This window comes from Scyliorhinus canicula, chromosome 13, assembly GCF_902713615.1.
Source record: "Scyliorhinus canicula chromosome 13, sScyCan1.1, whole genome shotgun sequence".
NCBI classification, from domain to species: Eukaryota; Metazoa; Chordata; class Chondrichthyes; order Carcharhiniformes; family Scyliorhinidae; genus Scyliorhinus; species Scyliorhinus canicula.
The window spans coordinates 52,912,066-52,923,820 of NC_052158.1; the positions used below are offsets into that span (position 1 = coordinate 52,912,066).

The 11,755-nt window shown below is 55.1% G+C and overlaps 1 protein-coding gene across 1 annotated transcript in view; it reads right to left on the reverse strand.

Moving 5' to 3' along the window:
- LOC119975604 (major histocompatibility complex class I-related gene protein-like) overlaps positions 1-9,610 on the reverse strand; it is an 11,988-nt gene extending 2,378 nt beyond the window's left edge. The window contains exons 1-3 of the mRNA XM_038815391.1: positions 9,271-9,610; positions 2,891-3,151; positions 706-978 (exon numbers count right to left, since the gene is read on the reverse strand). Coding sequence (XP_038671319.1) covers positions 706-978; positions 2,891-3,151; positions 9,271-9,319 — 583 coding nt within the window. The 5' untranslated portion in view covers positions 9,320-9,610. The remainder of the gene's footprint in view (positions 1-705; positions 979-2,890; positions 3,152-9,270) is intronic.
- Positions 9,611-11,755: the final 2,145 nt, after the last annotated feature.

The following is an 11,755-nucleotide window of genomic DNA, read 5'->3' on the forward strand; positions in this document are numbered from 1 at the left end:
GACACTCAGTCCCTCCCCTCACTCCCCGACACTCAGTCCCCCCCTCACTCCCCGACACTCAGTCCCCCCTCACTCCCCGACACTCAGTCCCTCCCCTCACTCCCCGACACTCAGTCCCCCCCCTCCCCGACACTCAGTCCCCCCTCTCACTCTCCGACACTCAGTCCCCCCCCTCACTCCCCCCCCCTCACTCCCCGACAGTCCCCCCTCACTCCCCGACAGTCCCCCCTCACTCCCCGACTGTCCCCCCCGACAGTCCCCCCCTCACTCCCCGACAGTCCCCCCTCACTCCCCGACTGTCCCCCCCTCTCACTCCCCGACAGTCCCCCCCTCTCACTCCCCGACAGTCCACCCCTCTCACTCCCCGACAGTCCTCCCCTCTCACTCCCCGACTCTCAGTCCCCCCCTCACTCTCCGACACTCAGTCCCCTCTCACTCCCCGACAGTCCCCCCCTCTCACTCCCCGACACTCAGTCCCCCCTCACTCCCCGACAGTCCCCCCCTCTCACTCCCCGACACTCAGTCCCCCCCTCACTCCCCGACACTCAGTCCCCCCCTCACTCCCCGACACTTAGTCCCCCCTCACTCCTTGGCACTCAGTTCCCCCTCACTCTCCGACACTCAGTCACCCCCTCTCACTCCCCGACTCTCAGTCCCTCCTCCCTCACTCCCTGACACTCTGTCTCTTTCCCCTCGTTCACTTACCGACACTCAATGCCCTCTCGCCAGTCTTCAGATATTTCTTCAGATTACTGATACACTCCTGCTCCAGGTAACTCTTCCAGTATTGGTTGTCAGACTTGAACCCGTCACACTGCTTTTTGGCGCTATTTGCTAATGGCAATGCCGTTTGCCATAGCATCTTCTCTTTGTCGAAGAAGAGGAAATCTTGCCCATCCCAGCCAAACACAGTGAATGCGTTGGTGCTCCCATCCGTGTGAAGGTCACAGCCCCACGTTCGCTGATATGTGTGAAAAACTGTCATTGGCAGAAAAATAGATCCAGTCAGAAACTGCCAAGGTGGTGAGTGTCTCCGTTATGTTGCTCAGAATACTTTCAACTAAATGGGAACAAAGTCCCATAGAGAGCACGCTAAGCCACGGAGAATGCGCGGCCAAGGCCACATACAGCCCCGTTTTTTACAGAGGAGCTCCGCTCACCGGAACACCTCTGTGTAGCGAGAGATCAGGACACCATTTGTCAATCATGACCCAACATCCGAGGCCCCTGAAGCGAACCTCGACCTCTGCATCAGCCTCAAAGCAGTATGGGAGGGTCCCCGGCACCCTCCCCCAACACCCACACAGGGCAGCCCATCCTGACCACACATGTGCAATAAATGTCAGCCTGGCATCCTGGCAGTGCCCTTGCCAGCTGGTAGTGCCATCAGGGCACCTTGGCAGTGCCAAGCTGGCTGTGCCAGGATGCCCAGGTGGCAAGTGTCAGGGCACACCTTGCCCGATCCCCTGGGAGACCTGAACAAGTGCCGTTCTGTCTTGTCATGTGAGAGTACCTTTAAGAAATGGGTGTTTATTACTGCAGTGATGTCAGAGTGTGGGTGGAGCTGGGCTGTCTGTCAGCTTTTAGTTTCAATTTGAGAAAAGCTTGGGTGTGTCTTGGGTGTTTATTTTGGTTTTGTTTCAGTGTTGGAGCTGAAGCCAGACTAAGCAGGTGTACTGTTGTTCTTTCTGCCATGAAAAGACTATCACTTGATCATTTGGTGAATTCAGAATTATAAATGTTCTCAGTAGTGAATGTAAACCTAATGTGCTTCTGTTAAAAGATTTTTGTCTTCTGGATGTTGTTTGGGAATTTATTCAAGATTTTCTTAGTGTTGCATTCTTTGGGGGGGGGGGGGGGTGTATTTTAATTAATGGTTGCTAAATTGTTCGCTGTATGTTTTAAAAAGGTTAACTTGAGTTCATAGAATAAACATTGTTTTGCTTTAAAAAATACTTTTCCATTTTTTGTTGTACCACACCTGCCCGTGGGGCATTTTGGGGTTCTCTAATCCCTGGCCCATAACAGTCTGGTTTCCGTTTCAGGAGACCAGTGTTTAATGACGCTCGCCCAAGGTCTCCGAGGTGAAGGTGTTGGACCTCAAAGCCACAGGTACCTTGGGAATCTGCAGATTAGAATGAGACTTACGGTCTTGTTCTAATACGCAGATTTGCAACATCTCACAAGATTGTGTTGAATCTTGTGAGGCGTTGCAAGCTGGGTAGATCCCGGGAGCGGGGTCTCCTGGCTTTCATCGCCCTCACTGCGTCACAGCGAGCTGCTTTGCAGGCATAGCGTGGCTGCTGGATCGCACCCTATTCCTCACACGCAATGTCAGTGTGGTGATGAACTGGGAATTGTTGTTTTTCCTCTCCCCAGAACACTGAAACCACCCTCCCCAACCCAGGGGCACCTGCCTTCCCATACCAATCTCTCTGAGGCACCAGATCACAGTCTCATCACCCTGAGACATGGATACACACCCTTCCTCCAGGGCACTGAAAGTGCCCACATTCCTCCATGGGACACCCCAATCTCCAGAATGCACTGAAATAATGATAACCCATCCCCAGGGGAACCAAATGTTCCACACTCTGCCCAAAGAGCACAGCCTCCTCTCAACAATCCCCCCACAGTCCACTGGTTAGCCCCTCAACAGGGCAAAGACATTCTCTCCCATCTTGAGCGGGCATCACACCTTTCTGCCCCATTCTCCAGAGAGATCATGTCCCCCATCTCCATCGGACAAACGGACCCCTCCCTATACCTTCACTCAGATATCAGACCACTGATATTGGCCACCATTTCCTGACCTCACAAACCAAGCCATCACCACATTACTGAACCTAAGTCACAAGAAAAATACATGCGACGGAGGATGAGAACTCACCACTAGTCTGGTTGGTCTTCTTCATTAGGATCTGAATATTGGCCCTTCCCCATTGCTCCCATTCCTGTGCCTCCCGCGTGTACCGCTCCCAGTATGCGGGTCCCTCATTCTCTGCGATCCAGCGCTGTGAAGGAATCATCTCCTTCCGAACACTGTCATAGTAAACAATCTGCACGTCGTCCATATAACCCACAACAACAAAGTCAGGTACGCCAGGAATAGGGGACATAGCAGTGTAGAAATAATGCAGAGAATGAGAGCCTGAAACACAAAGAATAAGAAAGACATCAGGACATTAACTCTAAAACACCAACCCCAGAGAGAGAGAGAGAAAGAAAGAGAAAGAGAAAAAGAGAGAGAGTGAGAGAGATTGAGAGAGAGAGATCAGGACAAGAACCCCAAAACACCAACCCCAGAGAGACAGATAGACATCTGGATATGAACCTGTCACAAGATAAGGACAATTAGATTCCAGATGACCTCATCCGAATCGGAGGTCTCCCAGGGTTTCTCCCTTAACTGGAAGCTCAGCTCTCCAGTATAAAGCCGCTGCCTGGGAGCAGCTCGGGGTGGAGGCCCTTTGGGGAGCGGAGAGTGTAATATTGGGAATAAATAGAATCTTTATTTACCACCTGGCTGATGAGAATAAATGGAGCTGCTGCCGACGCCAGACACTACACATCAGAGCCACTTAGAGAGGCCTCGCATCCTTCCGCTGACATGCCACCCATTGGTAAACTTGAGCCTTTTCAGGCAGAGGTTGATGACTGGGGATGTCGAAAAAATGCAATACATTTTGCGTACAAATGGGATCGACGGGAATGTGCAACGGACAATGGTGTTGCTTACGGCTTGCGGGGGCGGGGTCCACATACAGCCTCATTAAGAGCCTCACCCACCCACAGCCGCTGGATACCTGGCTGTTCACCGCGTTGGTGGCCTCAGTGAAGGGGCATCTAGACCCGCAACCGCTATTAATCGTCCGAAGATTCCTCACAGCCGCTCAGACCCAGTCGGAATCGACCAGCAACTTCATGGCTCACCTGCGAAAATCAGCAGAAACATGCGAATTTGGTGCCGATCTTTTTTTTTTTTTTATAAATTTAGAGTACCCAATTATTTTTTCCAATTAAGGGGCAATTTAGTGTGGCCAATCTACCTACTCTGCACATCTTTGGGTTGTGGGGGTGAAACCCACGCAGACACGGGGAGAATGTGCAAACTCCACACGGACAGTGACCCAGGGCCGGGATTCGAACCCGGGTCCTCAGCGCCGTAGGCAGCAATGCTAACCACTGTGCCACCGTGCTTTTGGTGCCGATCTTAATGAATCACTGCGAGACAGATTAGTTTGTGGAATCTGTGCCGGCGACACACAGAGAAAAGTTCTGGGCGTCACTGACCTGATATTGCAAAGCACTGTGGAGATTGCCATCTCCCGTGAAAGCCCGGCAAACGGGGTTCCAGGAGCTCAGACGAATGGTGGTCTGAACCTCGGCTATCAAACTGCCCGCCACTGGCTCCCGCTCCGGAGGCAGAGCCCCGACAGTGGGCGCCCTCCACAGTGACACAGGGCACCACCTCTGAGGCCCGGAATGACACAATACGGTGACCGGGAATATCATTCCTGGCTGGTGACCACCAGCCGTTGGATACCAGGGAACAGCCGGCCTAGAGAGGGCCCTCTATCCTGCCACCCCACTAGGCGAAACCGCCACCAAAGGGACCAGGCCCCTCCGTGGACAATGAATAGGAGGCCCACCGCAGGCTGTATTGCATTCCTTCGTCTTGGTTCGATCCTTTGCGAACACCTTTAAGTTTCGTCCCACCGGACATTGGTGGGAAATTCCACCGGGGCCAGGATCGAGCCGAGACTGACGCTTGATGACGTTCGCCTTTATTCACCTTCGCGGTGGGAAATTCAGTGTAAATCCGGAATTTTGGAGAATGAGCCACTGGGACACCAGCCGTTGTGTTGGCCCAGATGGTACCAGTCTCCATCGAGTGCGGGCACAAGGACACAAATCCCGTACCAGCCTCCCCGAACAGGCGCCGGAATGTGGCAACTAGGGGCTTTTCACAGTAACTTCATTTGAAGCCTACTCATGACAATAAGCAATTTCATTTCATTTCATTTCATTCATCAACATGTGGGCCACCTGCAAAGTCGCATCCAAGAATTGCCAGTTCCGATTGTAGAGTTATCAGCCCAAAACTGCCCCCAGCTCAAACTGACACCTCCGCCCAGTCGCCAGCATTGGTTTTGGATGCACCTACCGTAGAGAAAACTGGTCTTGGACGTACAGGACGGTGAAATGATGAACTACGAGAAACCCTTGGACACTGATTCAGAGGTCGACATGGACATGTTGCCACCACCCGAGCCAACGGTGTCTGTTGCAGCACCTATGACCCCACCGAGACGTTCTGCCTGAAGGCGATGCTCCCCAGTCCGGTACAGACGTTTCGTTTTGGTCTTGGATGGCCGTCTCCGGGCTCAGACGCCTCGACCACCTCCGGGCTCGGACGCCTGGACCATCTCCGGGCTCGGACGCCTGGACAACCTCCGGGCTCGGACGCCTCGACCACCTCCGGGCTCGGACGCCTCGACCACCTCCGGGCTCGGACGCCTCGACCACCTCCGGGCTCGGACGCCTCGACCACCTCCGGGCTCGGACGCCTCGACCACCTCCGGGCTCGGACGCCTCGACCACCTCCGGGCTCGGACGCCTCGACCATCTCCGGGCTCGGACGCCTCGACCACCTCCGGGCTCGGACGCCTCGACCACCTCCGGGCTCGGACGCCTCGACCACCTCCGGGCTCGGACGCCTCGACCACCTCCGGGCTCGGACGCCTCGACCACCTCCGGGCTCGGACGCCTCGACCACCTCCGGGCTCGGACGCCTCGACCACCTCCGGGCTCGGACGCCTCGACCACCTCCGGGCTCGGACGCCTCGACCACCTCCGGGCTCGGACGCCTCGACCACCTCCGGGCTCGGACGCCTCGACCACCTCCGGGCTCGGACGCCTCGACCACCTCCGGGCTCGGACGCCTCGACCATCTCCGGGCTCGGACGCCTCGACCACCTCCGGGCTCGGACGCCTCGACCACCTCCGGGCTCGGACGCCTGGACCACCTCCGGGCTCGGACGCCTCGACCACCTCCGGGCTCGGACGCCTCGACCACCTCCGGGCTCGGACGCCTCGACCACCTCCGGGCTCGGACGCCTGGACCATCTCCGGACTCGGACGCCTGGACCATCTCCGGACTCGGACGCCTCGACCACCTCCGGGCTCGGACGCCTGGACCATCTCCGGACTCGGACGCCTCGACCATCTCCGGACTCGGACGCCTCGACCATCTCCGGACTCGGACGCCTCGACCATCTCCGGACTCGGACGCCTGGACCATCTCCGGACTCGGACGCCTCGACCATCTCCGGGCTCGGACGCCTCGACCATCTCCGGGCTCGGACGCCTGGACCATAAGACATAGGAGCGGAATTAGGCCACTCGGCCCATCGAATCTGCTCCGCCCTTCAATAATGGCTGATATTTTCTCATTCCCATTCTCCTCCCTTGTCCCCATAACTCCTGACCCCTGATTAATCAAGAGCCTATCTATCTGTCTTAAAGACACTCAGTGATTTGGCCTCCACAGCCTTCAGCGACAAAGAGTTCCACAGATTCACCACCCTTTGGCTGAAGAAATCCTTGCTTAGATACGAGGCCTAAAACTGCTCCTAATATTCCAAATGGGGTCTGACCAGAGCCTTACATAGCCTCAGAAGTACATCCCTGGTTTTGTCCCAGTCGCAGATATGGACATGGACATATCTCCGGATTTGGGGGATATAATAACCCTCAGGAAGGTCACAAGATAAGGACAATTAGACTCTAGATGACCTTCTCTGAATGAGAGTTCCCCTGGTAACGAGGGGGCGGGTTCCACCATTAACTGAGAGCTGAGCTCTCTCAAATAAAAACCCCAGCCTGGGAGCAGAGGAGGCCCTTCCGGGAGTGTGGAGTGTAATATTGTGAATAAATAGAGCGGAATACTCTGTAGCCCAACGCCAAAATTGGGAATGGCAATCAAGCGGAGAATGGCTTCCGACGCCGGAATCGGGGCAGGCGCCAGTTGGACCCAGGTTCGCTATGCTCTGCCCCCTCCAAATCGGCATCATGGCGACGCGTGCAGTCACAATGCTGTTGGCGCATCATCAGCTGGCCCACCCGTGATTCTCCGCCCATTCCCCCCATGGGCTGAATTCCCGACAGCGCGAGCCACGTGTGGTCCCAGCGGTTGGGAACCTGGCGTGCCGGCTGCAGTGTCGCTGGGATCCATGCTGCTCGCCGGGGGCTTCTGCTGGGGGAGTGGTGGGCTCTGGGGCCGGGGTGGGCGGGTTAGGGTTCAAGCAGCAGGCGCCGTGTTTTCAGTGCGACGAGTGCAGCTCGTCAGCCCTGAGCTTGCGTGGCCCAGGACCCGCCGATTCACCTCCATTTTCTGCGCGATCAGTGGGTGTTCCACGTGGTGCTGGTGCTAGCTCCTGACCGGGAGGGGTTCACGTTGATTTTCCCATCTTGAAACACCCGTGGATCCCCCGTTGGCCTCAGGAACAGGGAAATCCACCAAGAATGTTTGTGTTCTGCCTGGATGATGAAAATGAAATGAAATGAAATTAGATTCCAGGTGCAGGTCCAGGTGGGGTTCAGGTCCACCTGATCCAGGTGTGCTGCTTTAGCGGATTCTACAAAACACCAAACCCACGGAGTGAGAGAGAGAGTGTGAGAGAGTGAAACAGAGAAAGACAAAGAGAGATCAGGACATGAACACTAAAACACAAACCCTACAGGGAGAGAGAGCTGTCCAGTCATGGGCAGCACGGTAGCATAGTGGTTAGCATCAATGCTTCACAGCTCCAGGGTCCCAACTCACAGAGAGACTGCGGTCCAGTCACATAGAACATGGTTAATACCCCAGTACCCAGACACGGAGACCCTCTCTGACCCCATTACCCACTGAGGGTTAATACCCCAGTACCCAGACACTGAGACCCTCTCTGACCCCATTACCCACTGACTGAGGGTTAATACCCCAGTACCCAGACACTGAGACCCTCTCTGTGTGGGCAGCACAGTGTTTAGCACATTTGCTTCACAGCTCTCGGGTCCCAGGGTCGATTTCCGGCTTGGGTCACTGTCTGTGCGGAGTCTGCACATTCACCCCATTACTGAGTGGGTTTCCTCCGGGTGCTCCGGTTTCCTCCCACAGTCCAAAGATGTGCGGGTTAGGTGGATTCGCCCTGATAAATTGCCCTTACGGGAATAGGGTGGAGGCATGGTCTTAAGTAGGGTGCTCTTTCCAAAGGCCAGTGCAGACTCGATGGGCTGAATGGCCTCCTTCTGCACTGTAAATTCTATGATTCTATGACCCCATTCCCCACAGACTGAGGGTTAATACCCCAGTACCCTGGGCAGCACGGTAGCATTGTGGATAGCACAATCGCTTCACAGCTCTCGGGTCCCAGGTTCGATTCCGGCTTGGGTCACTGTCTGTGCGGAGTCTGCACATCCTCCCCGTGTGTGCGTGGGTTTCCTCCCGGTGCTCCGGTTTCCTCCCACAGTCCAAAGATGTGCAGGTTAGGTGGATTGGCCATGATAAATTGCCATTAGTGTTGGGTGGGGTTACTGGGTTATGGTGATAGGGTGGAGGTGTTGACCTTGGGTAGGGTGCTCTTTCCAAGAGCTGGTGCAGACTCGATGGGCCGAATGGCCTCCTTCTGCACTGTAAATTCTATGATACCCAGACACTGAGACCCTCTCTGACCCCATTACCCACTGACTGAGGGTTAATACCCCAGTACCCAGACACAGACCCTCTCTGACCCCATTACTCACTGACTGAGGGTTAATACCCCAATACCCAGACACTGACACTCTCTCTGACCCCATTACCCACTGACTGAGGGTTAATACCCCAGTACCCAGACACTGACACCCTCTCTGACCCCATTACCCACTGACTGAGGGTTAATACCCCAGTACCCAGACACAGACCCTCTCTGACCCCATTAGTCACTGACTGAGGGTTAATACCCCAGTACCCAGACAGTGACCCTCTCTGACCCCATTACTTACTGACTGAGGGTTAATACCCCAGTACCCAGACACAGACCCTCTCTGACCCCATTAGTCACTGACTGAGGGTTAATACCCCAGTACCCAGACACTGTGACCCTCTCTGACCCCATTACCCACTGACTGAGGGTTAATACCCCAGTACCCAGATACTGAGGCCCTCTCTGACCCCATTACTCACTGACTGAGCTAATACCCCAGTACCCAGACACTGAGACCCTGTCTGACCCCATTACTCACCTGCAGAGACCGCTCCACACAGAATGACAAGCAACATTAATCTCCTCATTGTTGCTTCCCTGGACAGTGTTTGGTGAGGTTTTGTTTGATGAGGTTGCGGAAAATCCTCATCGAACAGACAGCCGCTGTTGATCCTGTCCTATTGGTTTACTGGTAAATCAGTCTCCAATTGGAATAAAGAGTCTGTTTGAGCCATCAGTCTCTGAGTAGAAGAGGTTTGGATAGGTTGCGTTAGTGAAAATTATCCAATCAGAAAAATACTTTCAATTACATCATCAGTCGCTGTGAGTAAACTTTACAATCAAACAAGAAATTGAATGTAGTTTGATCCGAACTTGACAGAATAAAGAACATTCGGAACAGCGAGAGACCATTCAGCCCCTCGGGCCCTGCTGCACCATCCAATCAGATCCTGACTGATCTGTGTATGAACTCCATTTACTCCATATTCCCTCATACTCCAACCCAACAACAATCTGAGCCTGAAAATATCCAATTGTTCCAAATTCCACAGCGGCAACCCTTTGAGTGAAAATAGCTTCTCTATGTCTGTCCTATCAAATCCTGGTTAACATTTGTAATAACTCCCGTGAGGCCCAGGCCCTTGATTGATTCCCCCCCCCCCCCGCGAAGGGGTGGAATTTGAGCTTCCTCACCGGTGGGCGGAGGCCTGCTGCAGCTGGGGCTGAGCAGAAACCAGAATAAAGGCTGGCCCAGAGAGGGAGCATCATGCTGCTTTGCCCAACAACACTGTACTCTGGAAATACTGTGCTGCCATGGCCAGAATTGGTGTGAACGTGAATAAATAAATAAAACTTTTTTTTGCCATTTTCAGAGTTATGTACATTTGCTGTTCACTTTTATTTATTATATAATGTAAAAACAGGCTTTGTCTGACTTTCCATTATTTCCATATTGTTGCCGTCTGGTTCGGTGTGTTCTCCCCAGCCCCCTTTTCCCTAACCTCCCCCCTGCCCAACCACCCCCCCCCCCCCCCTCCCCCGACGGTCCTCCCTGGTCGATCTGGGGGAGGGGGGTGGGGTGCGCCCCCTTCTCCTTGTTCCCCCACTCCTATTTCTGTTCTTCCTCCGTATGTTTCAGCTGTGTTCTTTTTGTGGATTGGGGAGTTTGCCCCCCTCCCCCCTATCTCTAGTGTTGTCTCACTTTGTCCCTCTCAGGCTCTCTGCCGCCTTCTCCCCTCACCCCTCCTCCCTGGGTAGTGCGTTTCTGGAGGTCCTCCTTGTCCGTCTTTCTTTTCCCGTTTCCCTTTCTACTGGCTGTTGCTGGCCTCGAACAGGTTTTGGAACAGACTGACAGATTGCCCATATGCAGTGAGGAAGCCTTCCTCCCACCCTCAGATGGCATAATTCATCTTCTCCAGGTGGAGGAATTCCGAGAGGTCAGCGAGCCAGTCTGCAGCTGTGGGTGGCAGCGCCGGCCCTAGGGTTGCTGGCGCCCCGGGCAAGCTGAACTTCAGCACCCTTGGGGGGGGGGGGGGGCGGGGCGAGGCAGGGGGGGCGAGGGGCAGGGGGGGGGGGCGAGGGGTGGACGGAGGGGGGGGGCGAGGGGTGGACGGAGGGGGGGGCGGCCGGAGGGGGGGGGCAGAGGGGGCCGCCCTGGGGGAGAGCGGCCACCGCGCATGCGCTGGTTGGCACCGGCCCAAATGCGCATGCGCGGGACCCGAGTCTCTGGCGCCCCCGAGCACATGGCGCCCCGGGCGACTGCCCGAGTTGCCGGTACCTTGGGCCGGCCCTGGTGGGTGGCGTTGCTGATCGCCAGCCGAGCAGGATTCTCCGGTGTGCGATGAGGGAAGCGAAAGCAAGGATGTCGGCTCTCTTCCCCATGTGTAGCTCTGGCTACTCTGATACCCAGAAGATTGCCACATTTGGGCATGGCTTCACCCTTACCCCCACAACCTTAGACATTGCCTCGGAGAAGGCTGTCCAGAAGCCAACAAGTTTGGAACAAGGCCAGAACAAGGATGTGGTTGGCCAGGCCCCTCTGGCACGGTTCACATTTGTGCTCTACCTCTGGGAAGAACCTGCTCATTCGGGTTCTGGTCAGGTGCGCTTTGTGCACTACTTTGAACTGCATGAGGGTGAGCCCTGTGCAGGAGGAGGTGGAGTGCTCAGTGCTTCGCTCCAGAGTCCCCACCCCACTTCTGTCCCCAGTTCGTCCTCCCATTTCCTTCTGGTCTCGTCCAGTGGTGTTTGGGCTGTGTACAGTAACTCTCTGTACATTTTCCCACAGAGTCCCTCTTCCTTATTGTCCATGCTCAGCAGGTGATCTCCAGGGCCCATGGGTATCATGCTGTCTCTTTGCAGAGGAAGTGTTTTATTTGTAAGTGCCTCATTTCCTGTCCTCTCGGTAGTTCCCATTCCTCTGTCAGTTTGTTCAGCGTCGCTATTCTGTGTCCTGTGTAGAAGTCCCTGACTGTCAGCATTCCCTGTCCTGTCTCCATTCTTTAAAAGTTGCCTCCAGCATG